Below are 18336 nucleotides of genomic sequence, written 5' to 3'. Positions count from 1 at the left end.
AGGACAGCAAGGGAAATGGCTGTGGGCAGGCAGAGGGGCAGTCGTGTTCCTGTGACCTGGAGATCTCAGGCGTGCTCACACACTGTCTCCTCAGGGCCCGCGGCCAGCCGTGCTCCGAGGAAGAGTACATCAGCCAGTACAGACAGCTCGAGGCGCAGGAGCTGCACGTGCGGGCCCACCCAGCCGCGGGGCCAGGTAAGCGCGCCTCCTCCCGTCGGCAGGAGGTGAGTGGGCCCACCCAGCCGCGGGGCAAGCACAGCAGGTGAACCCACAGTGCTGGCAAGCTGGGGCCTCCTTTGGGCATGTTTTCTGTGTGTTCAACATGGTTCCTAAGCAGTCAGTTCTTGGAAGACCCTTCATCATGGCCCTTCACCTCACTATGAAGTAAAACATTTAACATTTTTTTTTGTTTTGTTTAAAAACTTAGTGTAAGGCCTGGCGCATGGCTTGGTGGCTAAATCCTTGTCTTGCATGCGCCAGGATCCCACACGGGTGCGGGTTCATGTACTGGCTGCTCCAGTTCCCATCCAGCTCCCTGCTTGTGGCCTGAGAAGGCAGTCAACGACAGGCCAAGGCCTTGGGACCCTGACCCACATGGGAGGCCTGGAAGAGTCTCCTGGCTCCTGACTTCGGATGGGCTCAGCTCGAGGTTTCCTTCTCCCCTTTCCCCAATATGGCTGAGGCAGCCTTGCGATTGTCTGTGGGCCAGGTCCTGGCGCTGCTCCTGAGAAGGCCAGGGTACGGGTGGGCAGGAGAGGGGTTGTCTGACCGCCTGTTAGTTACATCCTCCCAGAGCGGCTGTCAGTATGTGTGCCCTTGGAGCAGAGAAGGCGTGACTGGTGTGGAGTGACCGCTCTCCTTGCTGGTCCTGGACGGCTGGAAGTCTCCTGGCAGCAGGCCCTGCGCCATTTGGTAGGGCACGACGGGTCGCGTGTGTACTGGCGCCTGGCAAGTGCATTGTGTCAGGAGCTAGGCTGGACTCGGCGGAAGGGACTCGGTGCCTGAGTGGCCTCCTGCAAGCAGCTGGACTGCAGACTTGTGCCTGTGGCCCAGAGCTCCTTTCCTTATTCTGCCATAGATTTGTGGCTGAAACTGCACGTGGGGAAGCCTTCGGCCCCCAGTGCTTGTCAGGGACTGAGCTGGTGGCGACCTGGACTCCCCTTGCAGGCTGTCCTCTGCTTTGTGTGGCACAGAAGGTTCGTCTGGAGAGGGTGTGCTGAGTGTGGGCTCTTGGGGCAGGCCCCGGTCTCTGCTGTGGAAGTGACCACTGGGTTGACAGTCGAAAGTCACTGTGGGGCCGGATGGGTGTGGAGGCCATGTGCAGAGGCTGAAGGTGGGAGAAGGCCTGATGCCTGTGGCCTTGTATTCCGGAGGAGGGGCTGCCTTGCTGGGGTGAGGGGCGGGCGGGGGAGGGGCTACACGAGGTCCACTGCAGTTGAACAGGCCCAAAGGTGGCCCAGCTTCCAGAGGCTAAAGCCTCTTACCAGGTTCCTTCATGGTCGAGGACTTTGTAGCTGCAGGCCAGGGGTCTGCAGGGGGTGGATGGCCCAGGTAGACCCCAGGGAAAGATGGAGTTCTTGTGACAAGGAGAAAGAGGATGAGGTCAGCCATGGAGGCCCTGGTTGGAGTGAGGAGAGGGAGGAGCTCAGAGCCCAGGAAAGCTGGAGCTGCAGGGGCAAGTCCCTCCCTTGGGCCTGGCTCCGGCTGGGAACCAGGCATTGCATCCAGCTCGCTCAGGTGCTGGAGCCAGCCCGTCTGCTTCCTGACAGGAAGCTGTGTGAGACGCAGAGCAGCCCTAGGCAGCGCCTTCCCGGCTGCACTGGGCAGCCTCCCTGAAGATTGGGGTAGGGTTAAGTCGGTAATGGGGTAGTTAAGCTTGTTCTGCAAAATTCCTAACGCGCAGCTTTGATGATGCACGTGACGGGGTGCTCGTCCCTACACCTCTGAGTGAGGAGGGGCCCTGGACTGATGGCGGTGGGCGGGCAGGGCAGGGAGGAGGCCCAGTGGTTCCGTGATCAGTTAATAACCTAGGTGAAGAGCTAAGGAGAGTGGAAGAGCACGTTGGAGTTGGAAGGATTTCCCGTGCCACTTTTGGACTTGACTTTGTCCCTGAGGAGTTTGTTGGTCTACCAGAAGTTACCCTTGACAGTCCTGCTTTGATGGAGTCCAGCCTGCTGTCCTGTTTCCTGCCACCCCGGGCAGAGTGTGTGGGGAGGACTTTGTGTGTGACTGCTGCAGCAGTGGCCCAGAAATGTCAGGTTGTGTTCAGTGCCACTGGCAGGCAGCAGCCTCTGCAGTGGGCAGTCAGGCAGGGGGAGTCACGCAGCATGGCCTGACGGCCGGTGTGTCCACAGGGTGTGCGTCTGCAGGAGCCTGTCCTCCGGGGGGACCTTTGTCTGCCCTGCTGCTGTGGTCCACTCTGTCCCTGGCTAGCCCTGGGAGCCCTCCTTGGCCAGGGCTGTGGGCTCTCCTCCCTCCACACAGTGCCTTCTTGCAGTGCCCAGGGGAGATCCAGCCGCAGGGTCTGCCTCACACGGAGGAGAGCAGAGCTGTCGGGGCGAGCGGCGCAGCCGTGAGAGGAAGCTGGACTCTGCCCTGGCAGGAGCCCTGTCTGCCCCAGGAGCTGCTGCGCTGGGGCCTGGGCCAGAGGCGGCACCTCTGTCAGTGCATTCTGAGCAAGTCCTAGACAGCCTGTTGCTGTATGTGCTTAGGGTAGATAGGCCAGTGAGCTGAGTGTAGGGACGCTCCGTGGGGACGGCAGTGGAGGAGGCACCGGGCTGGGAACGGATGGATGGCTGGGGGACACCCCGAAACTGAAGAGAGAGGTGGCGGGGGGGCTTGAGTTTGCTTGTGGTTTATTTTTTTCCTTAAGATTGATTTATTTATCTGAAAGAGTCACAGAGACCTTGAGTTTACTGGTTCATTGTCCAGAAGGCCATGATGGCCAGCGCTGAGCTGGAGCGTCCTCGGGGCCCCCCGCGGGTGCGCAGTGAGCACTTAGGCCGGCCGCCCTGCTGTCTGAGGCCCCAGGCAGGGGCTGGTGGGAGTGAGCAGCGGGACACAGCCAGCCAGGGTGCCGGCCCTGCACATGCTAGCTTTATCCTCTGCATCACTTGTTTGTTTTGGAAATAAAATGTACTTCTTGTGGAAGTCTGTGTCCACAAATGCTAGTACTTGTGACCCTTCCAAGTGATGAACAGTCTGGGTTTGGCACGGCTGGATGTTTCCACGAGGAAGTCCAGAGGGATCGTGCCGGCTGGAACTCGCCCTTCGACGCCTGGAGTGGGGGAAGCGCGCCTGCGCAGCCAGGCACAGTGAAAACACTGTTGATTAACTTTTATTTGAAAGACTACAGGGAGAGACTCTTTCATCTGCTGCTTCACTGCCCAGATGGCTGCAGCTGCTGTGGCGGGGCCAGTGCAAGGCCAGGAACGTCGAGGTTTTTACTGGGTCTCCTGGGGGTGCCCTGGCCCACGCTCTTGCCCCATCCTCTGCTATTTTCCAAAACCATTGGTAGGGAGCTGGATCAGGAGTGGACCAGCCGGGACTCGAACTGGCACCCATTTGGGATGCTGGCACAGTAGGTGGAGGTTTCACCTATTACACTGTGGTACTGGTTCCAGCCTGTATGTCTTTTTAAAAATATAATTTATTCATTTGAAAAGTAGAATTAACAGAGCAAGAATTTTTCATCTCCTGGTTTGCTTCTTAAATGTGTGCCACCGCCAGGGTTGGGCCAGCCTGGAATTGGCAAAGACCCTGGTGTTTGGTCATCCTGTGCTGCACTCCCAGGTGCGTTAGCAGGACACTGGATCAGAAGTGGAGCAGCTGGGACTCAGGTCTGCCTCCGTGTGAGCTGCAGGTGTTGCAGGCCACAACTTATTAACCCGCTGTGGCGTAACGCTGGCTCCCCGGGCCTGTTCATTTGTTGCTGGTGCTAATTTGTTTCGGTAGCAAGGAATGGGCGCTTAAGCTGCCGCACATTCAAGGGGCTGTTTTCTCTTCACGCTGATAGGTCATACCTTCAGTGGGTGTGGGCCTGCTGTGCATGTCTGCTTGTGGGGGAGGGTGAGTGGTTTGTGCAGGTGCTGGGCGAGCAGACCCATACAAGTGTCCCTGTGGGGTGGTTGTCTTCATGTAGCAAGAGATAGCATCGCATTGATTTGATTTGTCTGAATCTAGGTCGAAGGCCGCCTTTGAGTAAAGCGAGCAGTGTGACGTGCGTGCCCGAGACGACGTACAAGTACCCGGATCTGCCCGTTAATCGGTATAAGGAAGAGGTACATGCCTGCTGGTTCACCCTCGGTACCAGAGCAGAAAGAGCTTCCATCTGCCAGAGGAACTGGGAGCTCCTGCACTGTGATGGGCAGTGGGGTCCTGAGGGGATCTGATGCTGGGAACACTCCCACCCACTTCTGGAAGTAAAATGATTGTGCTAGAGTTACTTTAAAAGAATTAGAATCTTCCATCTGCTCATTTACTCCTCAAATGACCGCAACAGCCTGTGCGGGACCAGACCACAGCCAGGAGCCAGAAGCCTGGAGCCTCTTCTGGGTCTCCCACATGGGTGCAGGGTCCCAAGGCTTTGGGCCCTCTTCCTTTGCTTTCCCAAGCCACAAGCAGGGAGGTGGATGGGAGGCGGGGCAGCCGGGACACGAACCAGTGCCCGCATGGAATGCCAGTGCCTGCAGGTGGTGGATCAGCCAGTTGAGCCACTATAGCAGCCCCATCATAGTGTACTGCACTCTTGACCTAGACTTTGAAGGTGGGTGAGCTCAGCCATGGCCTGCAGGAACCTGGGGCTGGCCTGCGACTAAGGCTTGTGACTTTTCTTCTCCCTGAATTTCCATCGGTTAGCCTTCACCTCAGCCCTCACCCCCAGCACTGGGTGTTGCCCAGGTCTCCGGGCGCCCAGGACAGCCTGTGTTGGGAGGACACAGCCCACATCCTGTTGGGGCCTTGCTGTTGCCTTCTCTTTCCCGTCTGCTGTGCTCCATGCTGTCAGCGGGGGCGGGCCGAGCGGAGGGGAATGCTTCTGATTGGCTTCGTGTTCTTAGCGTGGCTGTAAGGTCTTGACTCCTTGCTGCTGTGCTGGTGGAAGAGACGGGGCAGACAGAGGCACAGCTGGGTGGTGTGGTGCAGTGGGTAAGCCACCGCCTCACGTGTCTGTCCCCATCTGGCTGCCAGCCCGAGTGCTGCTGCCCCGCTTCCGATCCAGCTCCCTGCTGGTGCTCCGGGTGCTGCGGGTGCTGGGTTCCTGCCAGCCGGTGGGCCAGGCTGGGTCCGGTCCCGGCAGGCTCAGCCCTGGATTTACAGCTCTCTCTGGTTTTAGTTTCATCTCTAGCTTTTTCACCCTGCCTTATGTTTTTTTTTTTTCAAGGTGGAAAATTCCATTTTCATTTTACTTGAGTCTTACACCTTTATAGAATGACTACATGAATTGTTAGAGGCCACTGTTCAGATCACCTCGTATCCTTTGACCATATAATTGCTAGAAGGATAAGATACTTAAGTACAGATAGGACATAGAGGGCCGAATGTGGGAGAAGGAATCAGATTGAAAATTTTTTTAAAAGATCCATTTATTTTTCATTACACAGTCAGATATACAGAGAGGAGGAGAGACAGAGAGGAAGATCTTCCGACCAATGATTCACTCCCCAAGTGACCCCAATGGCTGGTGCTGCGCCAATCCAAGGCTGGGAACCCGGAACCTCTTCTGGGTCTCCCCTTCCGGGTGCAGGGTCCCAAGGCTTTGGGCCGTCCTCGACTGCTTTCCCAGGCCACAAGCAGGGAGCTGGATGGGAAGTGGTGCCACTGGGATTAAAACCGGCGCCCATATGGGATTCTGGTGCGTTCAAAGTGAGGACTTTCGTCACCAGGCCCCCAATTTTTTTTTTTAATAATATAATTGGAAAGCCGGATATACGGAGAGGAGGAGAGACAGAGGAAGATCTTTCATCCGATGATTCACTCCCCAAGTGAGCCGCAACTGGCCGGTGCTGCACCGATCCGGAGCCGGGAACCTCTTCCAGGTCTCCCACACGGGTGCAGAGTCCCAAAGCATTGGGCTGTCCTCGACTGCTCTCCCAGGCCACAAGCAGGGAGCTGGATGGGAAGTAGAGCTGCCGGGATTAGAACCGGCGCCCATATGGGATCCCTGGTGCATTCACGGCGAGGACTTCAGCCACCAGGCCACGCCACCAGACCCCCGATTATTTTTTAATGGAGAGATTTTAATTAAGGCACAGACACCCATGTTGGGCATCTGTAGAAGGGCTGCCCTGCCGGGGAGGGTGACTGTGGCCTTGGCTGCAGGCCAGAGGAGTTGGTCTCAGGTGCAGCCCCTGCACGTGGCCTGTCTGCCTTGGGATGGGATGTGTAGATGCTTGCTGCTAGCCTGGAGATGAGATCGACTGAAGGGCTTGCTAAGCAAGGTGGTAACGCTGGGCCTTGGTGTCTCCATGAGCTTCAGAGACCTGCTCTCACTTCCAGGCTATTTCCCTGATAGAAAGCAACTCGGTGCTGATCGTGCATGGCGCCACGGGCAGCGGCAAGAGCACTCAGCTCCCACAGCATGTCCTGGACCACTACCTCCAGCGCTCCGCCTACTGCAACATCGCCGTCACGCAGCCCCGCAAGATTGGGGCCAGCAGCATTGCTCGGTGGATTAGCAAGGAGCGCTCCTGGACGCTGGGTGGCCTGGTGGGATACCAGGTGAGGCTGGAAGTGCCCGGGCCTGACAACAGCGTATGGCTGTTGAGATGAAAACTAGACCACTTACTTACAGAGCAGAACTATGATGCAATTTGAAAAAATAGAGAAACTTTACTTGAAAATACCTTTAGACTTCTGTGGTTGACTCTTGAATTTTAGTTTTAACCTTTGATGTGTGTCTGCATTCTAGAAGATGGCTTTGTGGGCTGTGACACTGGAGCCCCTCCTGTGCCCGCTGAGCACTGCGGTTCTCTGGCTTTGCAAGGGCAGCCCTTTCTGACCTCGGAGCCCCCGGGCCTGAACCTGCCCCCCCTCTCCCCCGCCCACGCAGGTGGGGCTGGAGAAAATGGCAACCGAAGACACCAAGTTACTGTACATGACCACGGGCGTCCTGCTGCAGAAGGTGGTGAGCGCCAAGAGCCTGGTGGAGTTCACGCACATCTTCATCGATGAGGTGCGTGCTGCCCGGCGTGGCTGTGCCCTGGGCTGCAGCTGTCACAGCATACTGTGTGCTGTGCCTGTCACCGCTTATTTTACTCAGGATGTCCATTTTCTGTTGATTTTTTCAGGATTTATTTACTTATTTATTCAAAGGCAGAGTTAGAGATAGTGACTGAGGTCTTCCTTTTGCTGGTCCCCCCGCAGATGACCAGGTGGACACTAGGGACCAGCACTTCCCTCGAGCCCCATGTCCCCGTGCGGGTCTCGGGCCCAGGCACGTGGAGCATCTGCCACTGCTGTTCCCAGGCAGGGACTAGTGCCTGTGTGGACTCTCACCTCGGTGGCAGCCTTACTCACTACACCACCACACAGCACTCAGCTTTCTGCTTTTATCCTCCACAGTGTGGTGGGAGGTTAAGGATGGTCAGATTCTTTGTAGAGAGTAGATTTGGCAGATGGCAATTTAAGCCATGAGTGCACATGCGCACACATGGGCACGCAGGACATGCACACATACACACAGTCTCACGGGCACATGGGGCGTGCAAACATACACAGGGCATACACAGGGCACACACAGGTACTCAGGGCATGCACATGTGTACACACGGGTACACGGGTCATGCACACATACACGGGCACACGGGGCATGCACATATGCACACACGTGCCCGTGCATGTGTGTGATGTGTGTCTGAATGTATATGCTCGAGTGTGCATGTATGTGTGTCCTCTCAGTGAGAGTAGATGGCTGGAGAAAAGAGGAAGTTTGAGGTTCAGTGTTGTGGCTCAGAGGTCAGCCCCCAGATTCCTCTTCTCTGTGCTTGCCAGTTGACAGGAAGCTCGTGGGCCTGGAAGTGGGTTAGCTGCAAAGGGAAGCAGTGGCTGCTTGCGCAGTAGGTGCTGTTCCTGGCTGGGGCTTTGACTGCTGCCCTCATGTTACTCTGTGATGGACATCTCTGAGGCCGCAGGCGCTTGGTGAGCGTGCCGCTTGCTGTTGGCTTCCGACTGCAGCCTTGCCCTGGCTCCCCTTGAGGCCAGCCCTCCTTTCCCGGGCCAGTGCCTTCCTGAGAGTGGCATGTGAGCGGCCTTCCCCCAGGGTCAGTGCTGGCCGTGCTAGAGGAACGCTGGGGTAGCTTGTGGCTCTCACAGTGACATGGAGGCAGGACTGAGGTGCGCAGCCCTGCTGGGCCCTGCCCCCAGGCTCTGGGAGCAGGGATGACCCTGTGTGCTGGACAGCCCGGCCACCCGAGCAGTGTGCTCAGCAAGGAGCTGACCTAACCCTCAGCCTTCAGGGCTGCAGCGAGGGCCTGTGCCTGCTCAGCCCGCCGTGAGCTCAGCCTTCAGGGCTGCGGCGAGGGCCTGTGCCCGCTCAGCCCGCCGTGAGCCGGGTACTGTTTGTGTCTTGCAGGTGCATGAGAGAACCGAGGAGATGGATTTCCTGCTCTTGGTAGTACGCAAACTTTTACGGACAAATTCACGTTTTGTGAAGGTAAATTAGACTTTGTGTTTAGATGTGCTTTTTAGTTTTGCTTCCCTCTGAGCTGGTGCATTTGAAGCCAGTGCCTGCTAGAGTTCTAGTTTGTCTGGAAGTGTCGTGACGGGCTCTCGGTGCCGGCTGCAGTGCAGGTGCTGCAGGGCTGGGGCTGGGCTCCCTTTGTTGTTTTCATTTCTTTGTTTGAAAGACAAGATTGACTTGTTTGAAAACTAGAGTTACACAGCGAGAGGCAGAGATCTCTGACCCACTGGTTTGCTCCCCAGATGGCTGCAGCCAGGGCTGGACCAGAATTCTGTCTGGGGCTCCCCTGCGGGTGCAGGGCCCAAGCCCTTGGGCCATCCTCCACTGCTGTCCCAGTGGATTAGCAGGGAGCGGGGTCTAGAATTGAGCGGCCAGACTCCAGCCAGCGCTGCAGCTGTGGCGCACTGTGCCGTGTGGAGTTCAACCTTTCTCCAGGCTGCAAACAGTGATGCAGTTCTAGTTGAGCACATTGGGGCGCTGGCTGTGAGAGCCTGGCTGTTGGTTTCAGGGCATATGGGTGAATCTACAATTCATGTTTTAGAAATAGCTCCAATGTGTCCTGACGTTTGGCAAGGTACATTCTCTGCTATGTTGCTATGGTAAGTTAGGGAAGTCTGGAATTGGGGAGCGTTGTTACATCTTGTTTGAACAGAAAGGACTTCTCCTTTCTGGTGTGAACCTGGCAGCAAGATTAATTATACACTTTTAGCGAGCTAAGCATAGGGATGGTGAGCCTGCACCCAGTCCTGTGCGGGGCATAGGCGCTGCCAGCCTGCACCCAGCCCTGTGCGGGACCTAGGCGCAGCGAGCACCCAGCCCTGTGTGGGACATAGGCATGGCGAGCACCCAGCCCTGTGCGGGACCTGGGCGCTGCCAGCCTGCACCCAGCCCTGTGCGGGGCATAGGCGCTGCGAGTACCCAGCCCTGTGTGGGGGCCTAGGCGCAGCGAGCACCCAGCCCTGTGCGGGACCTGGGCGCAGCGAGTACCCAGCCCTGTGCGGGACCTAGGTGCTGCCAGCCTGCACCCAGCCCTGTGCGGGACCTAGGCGCTGCCAGCCTGCACCCAGCCCTGTGTGGGACCTAGGCGCTGCCAGCCTCTGCCCAGCCCTGTGCGGGGCCTAGGCACAACGAGCACCCAGCCCTGTGTGGGACCTAGGCGCTGCCAGCAAGCGTCCAGCCCTGTGCGGGGCATAGGTGCTCCGAGCACCCAGCCCTGTGTGGGACCTAGGCACTGCCAGCCTGCGCCCAGCCCTCTGCAGTGGAACTCTTCTAGGAACTCTTGGGCTGCGGCAAGAACAGCAAGGGCAGGCTGTCATGCAGCACTGACGGCTCTGCAGCACCTAACGCTCCTCCGCTGCCTGTTGTCTGCCTGGACAGGACACGCAGAACCAAGAGGGTCACACGCTCTTGTGACGGCTTCTCCGCAGCGGAGCCTGGCGCATACTGCAGGTGTTCTTACTGCTTGGGGTGACTGAGAATGAACGAGACAATCTGGCTAGTTCATGCTTTTTGTGGATTCTTTTTTTTTTTTTTTTTTTTTTTTAAAGATTTATTTGCTTTTGGGCCTGGCGGCGTGGCCTAGTGACTAAAGCCCTTGCCTTGAACGCACCGGGATCCCGTATGGGCGCCAGTTCTAATCCCAGCAGCTCCAGTTCCCTCCCAGCTTCCTGCTTGTGGCCTGGGAAAGCAGTCGAGGACGGCCCAAAGCCTAGGGACCCTGCACCCGCGTGGGAGACCTGGAGGAACTTTTTTGTTCCTGGCTTCAGATGGGCACAGCACAATACCGGCCGTTGTGGTCACATGAGGAGTGAATCATCGGACGGAAGATCTTCCTCTCTGTCTCTCCTCCTCTCTATATATCTGATTTTGTAATAAAAATAAATAAATCTTTAAAAAGAGAAATTTATTTGTTTTTATTTCAAGGACAGCACTGAAGAGGAGAGCTAGAGACCCCCATCCGCTGGTTCCCGCCCAGTGGCTGCAGCAGCAGCAGCGCATCTGGGTGGCTGCTTTCCCAAGCTGACAGCAGGGAGCTGGAGCAGAAGTGGAGCAGCAAGGACTTGTACTGGTGCTTTTCTGGCGTGCTGGTGCTGCAGGTGCAGGCTTAACTTGAGAAGCCGTGACGCCAGCCTCCACCTTTTATGGAATCTTAAAGCTGGCTTTGAAAGTTGTTCAAAAGCCCCAATTAATTGGGGCTTTTCTTTGTTGTCAGTCTTCTAAAAGATTCATTTATTTGGAAGACAGGGAAGAAAGAGAGAGAGAGAGAGAGAGAGAGAGAGAGAATGAGAGAGAGAGAGAGAGAATGAGAATGAGAATGAATCTTCCATCGCCTGGCCCGCTTTTCTCGATGTTCCCCACAGACAGGCCCTTGCGAGCCCACAGCGGGAGCCAGGACCGTCAGCCCCTGCTGTGTCGCCTGAGCCCCCGGCTGTCTTGGGCTGTCTCGGGCTGTCTCTGTAGCAGCATTAGCAGGGAACTGAGACTGAACTCACATATACTGACAACCTGCTGTCCTGCAAAGCCTGATTTTTGATTAGCATTCTGACTTTATTTTGAAAAGTTATACAGAGAGAGGAGGGGAGACAGAGAGGAAGATCTTCTGTTCGCTGGTTCATTGCCCAAGTGGCCGCAATGGCTGGAGTTGAGCCCATCCGAACCCAGGAGCCAGGAGACTCTTCCTGGTCTCCCATGCAGGCGCAGGATCCCACGGCTTTGGGCTGTCTTCCACTGCTTTCCCAGACCGCAAGCAGGGAGCTGGATGGGAAGCGGGGCCACCGGGATTAGAATTAGTGCCCACATGGGATCCTGACACGTTTAAGGTGAGGACTTTAGGCACTAGGCTACCATGGGCCCCTTGACTTTCGTTTTTTAAAGTGAAGATAATGGCCTTTTAGTTGTTAGTGGTAATGAGAGTTAAGTGTGTTTATGGGTGCAATAAACATCGGCTGTCCTGCTGAAACACAAAAATATTTATTTATTTGAAAAACTTACACAGAGCACGGGAGAAATTGTTCACTGGTTCACTCCTGTAGTAGCCTGGATTGGCCCAGGCTGAAGCAGGAGCCAGGAGCGTGAGTGCAGGGCCCAGCTACTCCGTCCGTCTTCCACTGCATTCCCAGGCACATTGGCAGGGAGCTGGGCACACAGGTAGGACAGCTGGGTCTCAAACTGGCATCAGAGCCAATGGCTTCACCCGCTGGGCCACGATGCTGAGCCTACGAGGAAGAAGTTCTAGTACATTCATGAGTCACTGCATGCAAGCAGTGGCATATGGTGTGGGGTAGTGAGTTACGCTGCTGCCTGTGACACTGGCATTGTGTATGGGTGCTGGTTCAGATCCTTGCTGCTCCGTTTCTGATCTAGCTCCCTGGTAATGTGCCTGGGAGAACAGCGGAGATGACCCAAGAACCTGGAGCCGTGCCCCTACGTAGGAGTCGTGGGTGACGCCGCTGGCTCTGATTTGGCCCAGGCCTGGCAGTTGGGCCATCTGGGTTGTGAAGCAGCGACAGAACACTGGAAGATCAAACTTTCTCATTCTCTTGCTGTAACTCTGCCTTTCAAATAAATGGATCTTGAGGGGAAAACCCACTGCGTAGGTGCTGATGCTTGGGTCAGATAATCAGGCCGAGGTCTTGGTGGCTGTTTCCCGCTCCTCCGCGTGATGCCCTGCCCTGTCCTGCCCTGCTAGACCTTGCAGGCCACTGGTGCCAGCAGAGGGCAGTGTTGAGTGTTTGCCGTTGAGGGCCCGTGTTCCACAGAGCCCAGCCCCACCAGGCCTGCTGTCCTGGTCAGAGGCTGTCGCTGGAGTGCAGAGCATTCTTTGTCCAGAGTTCTTCCAGGCCCTAGTCTCATCTCAGTCCAGCTGTGTCTTTCAGGTGCTACGTGTTCCCTGGCACAGCACTGACCGTTGCCGAGATTACCTTGCAGCCCTCAGTGCAGGTACAGCAGTGCCGGCAACCACCCGGGCCTTGTCCACGCAGCCCTCGGCGCCTGCTGCCTGGGGACAGCTCCCTCTGAGGCAGTTGGTGGGCCATGGCTGCTGGTCCCATCTCTCTGCTCTGTGCCCCAGTGCTGTGGGCTGTCTCCTGCCCAGCCTGACGTGGGCCTGGCCCGGGGTTTGGATCACAGCTTGGCTTCGCAGGGGTCTCTTTTCTTCCTTTCGTTGTTAACTCCTTTATTTTTCTAAAGCATGTCATCTTGTGACTTAAAAAAAAAATCTATTCAAATTTTCCTTTAAATTTTTGCTTATTTTGAAAATAAGAGATAGCTACAGAAAACTATTGCCCCTCAGAGGCCCCCACCTGTTGGGGGGCTCAGGTTGAAGCCAGGGTCGGGAACTCAGGGGGCTCCCATGTGCTCAGGCCCTCCCTGGCTGCCATCTCTGGTCTGGTTAGCAGGAGGCAGGCGAGGTGCCCCAAGTGGACTCTGGACTGGCTGGATACGCACACTCTTGCTGAATGAGATTGATGAGAGATGATCAAAGTTGGTAGGGTAGCATTCTTTTTTTAAAAAAAATATTTTATTTTCATTACAAAGTCAGATATACAGAGAGGAGGAGAGACAGAAAGGAAGATCTTCCATCCGATGATTCACTCCCCAAGTGAGCCGCAACTGGCCGGTGCTGTGCTGATTCGAAGCCAGGAGCCTGGAGCTTCTTCCAGGTCTCCCACACGGGTGCAGAGTCCCAAGGCTTTGGGCTGTCCTTGACTGCTTTCCCAGGCCACAAGCAGGGAGCTGGATGGGAAGTGGAACTGCCAGGATTAGAACTGGCTGGGATCCCGGCGCGTTCAAGGTGAGGACTTTAGCCACTAGGCCACGCCACCGGGCCCGGTAGCATTCTTTATGCTGCAGATGTTTGTACCAGAGATTGGGTCGCGGGATTTGCTGGACCATCTCCAAAGTCGCCAAATGCGGCAGGTGGGCGGCAGCAGGCAAGCCGGTGCTCCTCCTACAGGTTGTCCTCATGTCCGCCACCATCAACTGCCAAGAGTTCGCCGACTACTTCGCTGTGCCCGTGCAGAACAAGATGAACCCTGCCTACGTGCTGGAGGTGGAAGGCAAGCCTCACTCAATTGAGGAGTTCTACCTGGATGACCTGGAGTACATCCACCACGGCGGGGTATGCGCCAAGGCCTCAGCTTGCTCGGCCCAGTGCCGGGAGGTGCACAGGAACAGAGGTGGGAGGACCCAGGCTGCCAGAGCAGGGGGAAGCTCCTGGGCCTGGTGGCATACTGTGCCAGGAAGCGCTCCCTCTTGGAGCCTGTAAGAGCACTGGCTGCTGAATATCTTGCTGTCCTGAAGAGGCAGCCAGCAATTTAGGTCAGAGTGAACGTGGGTGTGGGTACTGCTGGGGGAGGGGTGGTCAGGGCAGGTGTGGGTGCAGCTGGGGGAGGGGTGGTCGGGGCAGGTGTGGGTGCAGCTGGGGGAGGGGTGGTCGGGGCAGGTGTGGGTGCAGCTGGGGGAGGGGTGGTCGGGGCAGGTGTGGGTGCAGCTGGGGGAGGGGTGGTCGGGGCAGGTGTGGGTGCAGCTGGGGGAGGGGTGGTCGGGGCTGGTGTGGGTGCAGCTGGGGGAGGGGTGGTCGGGGCAGGTGTGGGTGCAGCTGGGGGAGGGGTGGTCGGGGCAGGTGTGGGTGCAGCTGGGGGAGGGGTGGTCGGGGCAGGTGTGGGTGCAGCTGGGGGAGGGGCAGAGATCACAGTTCCTGCAGACATGCTGGCAGTTGGGAACAGTCTTGGTCAGGGCTCTGGGATATGCTGGCCCTTCCCTTCCCATTTTATTCCCTTGCTGGTTCTTGCTCCATTGTGCCCAGGAGCTCTCCAGGAGCTGCCCAGGACTTTACTGTCGGCCACTTAGGTATCTGCTCTCCCTGGCTTCTCCTCCATGTTTGGAAGGTGGACAGCCTGCAGCAGTCCTGAGGGTCCTGTGGGTGCCCTGTTTTCTCGTGGCTGGACTGAGGCCTACAGGCTGAGCTGTATCCCAGCACCGCTACAGCTAGGCCTGTGTCTGGGGTGCTGGCCTGCGGGTGGCCCAGGGTGTGTCCGCTTTCTGAGCTCTCCTTGGCCATGCTGTCTGGAAACAAGTGGCCAAGGGAAGCCAGAACTGGAGTGCAGAGGAGCAGTGGACAGGATCACAAACGTCCTTGTAGCTGCCTGGAGTGGGCAGGCTTCTCAACCTGAGCCCATGGGAGGTGACTTTGTCATGTCAGAGCTAGTGCCCACCAGCGTTCCTGCAGCCCTGTGGACCTGCTCAGGGGCAGCTGTGTGCAGCAGGCCAGGGGAGCTGGTGCTGTGGGGTGGACCAGATACCCACTGTTGGGAGCTTGATAAGACCCTGGAGAAGTGAATATGCAGGACGTGTTGACGGTGTGTGGAAGATGAGGCAGCCGCTGTGGACGGCCTGGTGGGAGACCTGCTGGGGCTGGTGCTCCGTGCCCTCCCTGGTACGTTAGGCATGGCCAGGATCAATGTGCTTGACTTGGTGCACCAGCCAGCAGCCTCGCAGCTTAGATGGGGCGTTGCCTTTCCCTGCTGCCACACGCAGAGGTGCTGAAGTTGCTCTTGGTGTGGACTTGGGATTGCAAAGAGAGCCCTGGTGCTGGCATCAGGAGCTGCACTGTGCCGCTGAGTTGGGGCATTGGCGCTGTGTCCTTTGCAGTGGCTGGGCAGTGTGTACCCCACATCTGGAGCATCCTGGTCTCTGGCCAGTCCTCGCGTACTGCTGCACCGGGCGGCAGCACTGCCTGTGTGGGCGTGCTGGGGGGCGTCCTGATTCCCTCCATAGCCGGACGCTGTCTTTTCCCTTTACTGTTTTAGCTTCCTGCACATCTCCTGGAGGAGCCGGTGATAACCAGGGACATCTATGAAGTGGCTGTCTCCCTAATTCAGATGTTTGATGACCTCGACATGAAAGAGAATAGGTGAGCTCTCCTGGCCCCTGGCTTTGCCCGGCCCAGCGCTGGCTGTGCAGGGGCTGGGAGGGGACTGGGGCAGGGCGACCTTTCTCCTTCTCCCTCCCTCTCTCTCCCAGTTTCTCCTTTTCTCTCTGTCCCCCTACCTCCATCCCTGCCCCGTAACTCCTTCAAGTACATCAGTCTTGCTACCTCTTTGGGAGGTGGGCTTACAGCCTGAAGGTAGAAGCCAGCCTTGCAGGAGCCTCAGGGGGATACCCCGTGTGTCTCTTTCTGTTACAGCAGTGTGGGAGGCACAGTGCCAGGGGCTGGCAGGTGTTGCTCAGGCTGTGCCGCTCTCTGAGCTGTTTGTCGTCTGTGTGATTTCATCTGCCCAGAGCATTGTCACTGTCCGTCACTGTCTTCACGTTAATCCTGCCTCCTCGGACTCTCACCTCTTCCGTGACACATACCTTTAAAAACTTGGCTTCCTATGAAGTCTGTCAGGTTTTGTATTTGCTTCTGTTTTTAAGATTTATCTATTTTTACTTGAAAGAGAAAGATGGAGGCAGGGAGTGGGAAGTGTGAGCTTCCATCTGCTGATTCACTCCCCAAATGAACGCATGGCCAGAGCTGGGCCCATCTGAGGCAGGAGCTGCTTCCGGGTGTCCCATGTGGGCGCGGGGTCCCCAGGACTAGGGCCGTGTTTACTGCTTTCCCAGCGCGTTACCACAGAGCTGTGTGGGAAGTGCAGCATTCACTCCTGTAGCAGTGCCCGTACGAAATGGCAGCACTGCCACCAGGGGCTCAGCCTTCTGCCTGCTCACCGGCTGTAATCCCATGTTCAGGAAGCTCAGTGAGGGAGAACAGCTGGCACGAGTGGGTATCTCCATAACCCCGGGTGCCAATGAAGGGACTTGGGACAGAAGTGCTCATTCTCAGGAGATGGGCACGGAGGGCACAAATGTGTGTTCTCAGGAGACGGGCACGGAGGGCACAGGGTGTGTGTTCTCAGGAGACGGGCACGGAGGGCACAGGGTGTGTGTTCTCGGGAGACGGGCACGGAGGGCACAGGGTGTGTGTTCTCAGAGCTGGGCATGGAGGAGGTGCTGATGGATGTGGTCTCTGGCCGCTCAGCACAGCCAGACTTTTCCAAGGATTGCAGAATTGCTACAATGTACCAGGCATAGGTTGCTTTGATCAGGTAGGGCCAGGGTGACCTCTTCGGGTTTCCTCTGTGGGTAGTATGTCACTCTCATTTTTCAGGTCGTCTCCATGTCTAACTTTCTTGCTGGCAGCACTGAGCTTGTTGCAGGAACCTTGGTTTGGCATCTCACCATTCTCACCCTGGCTTCTGGTGCCTGGCTGGAGGCTGTGCTGGGCAGGAGCAGTGAGTGGACGGTGGAGTCTGTGGGCTCTGGGGGCATGGATGGCACATCTGTCCCCAGACCTCAACTCTGGGTCTGTTGCTTTGTGGACAGCGTGCTGTCACCTTGTCCCGGATGGGTACAGTCAGCCCCCCAGCGGCTGAGACTGGTTCTCCGGGTGTGATGGCCTGTCTGGGCCAGCCGAGGGCAGGTTCAAGACGAGTGTGGCTGAAGGAGGCTCCCGTGTTGAGTCTGTGTGTGGAGCTGTGCCCATGGGATAAGACAGGGGGCTGCCTGGCCCCTGTGCCTTCTATCCAGTCTTTGCCATGGCCTGGGATGGACATGTCCCTGGTGCCTGCTGTGATAGGCTCATCGGCTGTCTGGCACACTGCCTTCCTGTCCATCTTCCTGTTTGGTCCTTTCCAAGTCCTTGGCCAACTCACCAGACTCTTTGCTTCTTTCTGTTGATGGAGGCTGGACTGTCCACATGGGCGTGCCCCGTCCCCTGTCTGAAGGCTGGACTGACCCCCTGGCTGGGTCCCCTTCTGCAGGATGGGTCCCAGGTGTGTCCACATGGGCATACCCTGTCCCCCATATGGAGGCGGACGTGGCTGTCACTGGGCAGGCAGGAGCCTGGTTACTGGTGACCCTCACCTGCTTGTCCCTTCTTGGCAGACCCTGTTCCTTCTGGCTTCTGCCTGCTGCCTCCAGCCGCTCTGGGTGCAAGGGGTACCTTTCGCCCTATTGACCACACTCCCCATTCTGCTGAGGGTGACTTGCCTGTGTGCCTGTTTCCTGTCTGTCCATCTGGAACATTCTCCCAGGGATTGGGAACCTTTGGGCTTGTTCCTGCTGTGCTCTGCAGTGAGGAGGCCTGACCTGGAGGTTTTGGCAGGCAGGAGGATCCCACAGAAGTCACCGTGACAGCAGGAGGCGGCAGAAGGCCAACTTGCCATCTTGCCATAGGGTGGTTGGGTAATGCCCTGGACTCCTAAGTTCTGCTTGTGGTCACTTCAAGTGTCTTGTGGATCACAGGAACTAAATGCAGGAAAAGCTTTGGCAAACAACAGGTTCAGGGCCATGCACCCTGGGTCTCCTGGATGATGAGCAGGGCCTGCGGTCTTGGCTTCACATGGGTGGCCTGTGAGAGGCTTCAAAGGTCTAGGAAAGGAGTGTCCATGACGGCTTTGACCAACACTGTGTATGTTCCATTCCCAACAGGACCAAGAGCTGCTCGGGAGCCCAGTTTGTGTTGGAACGGAGCAGCGTGCTGGTATTTCTGCCAGGTGGGCATATGGCTGCGTCTGGCACTTATCGTGTGGGGAAGTGGTGTCCGTCCTGCACTCCTGTTCCCTTGAGATCCAGGGCATGTGGAGTGACACCTGGAGCTCTGTGAGGGCAGCCTCAGC

The 18336-nt window shown here is 57.1% G+C and overlaps 1 protein-coding gene across 2 annotated transcripts in view; it reads left to right on the top strand.

Annotated features, from left to right (window-relative positions):
- The window catches only part of TDRD9 (tudor domain containing 9), a 59212-nt gene that overhangs the window by 9331 nt on the left and 31545 nt on the right, over positions 1–18336 (top strand). The window contains exons 2-9 of one of the 2 annotated variants that reach the window (XM_004584514.2): positions 95–195; positions 4183–4280; positions 6496–6717; positions 7049–7171; positions 8570–8650; positions 13632–13796; positions 15487–15590; positions 18149–18213. In XM_004584514.2, the coding sequence (XP_004584571.2) occupies positions 95–195; positions 4183–4280; positions 6496–6717; positions 7049–7171; positions 8570–8650; positions 13632–13796; positions 15487–15590; positions 18149–18213 (959 nt within the window). The remainder of the gene's footprint in view (positions 1–94; positions 196–4182; positions 4281–6495; positions 6718–7048; positions 7172–8569; positions 8651–13631; positions 13797–15486; positions 15591–18148; positions 18214–18336) is intronic. The other variant, XM_058655512.1, reaches the window with a different exon arrangement.

This window comes from Ochotona princeps, chromosome 26 (assembly GCF_030435755.1).
Source record: "Ochotona princeps isolate mOchPri1 chromosome 26, mOchPri1.hap1, whole genome shotgun sequence".
In the NCBI taxonomy this organism is placed as follows: domain Eukaryota; kingdom Metazoa; phylum Chordata; class Mammalia; order Lagomorpha; family Ochotonidae; genus Ochotona; species Ochotona princeps.
Note: the sequence above shows the minus strand (reverse complement) of the source record. Positions and strands in the feature narration are given on the sequence as shown.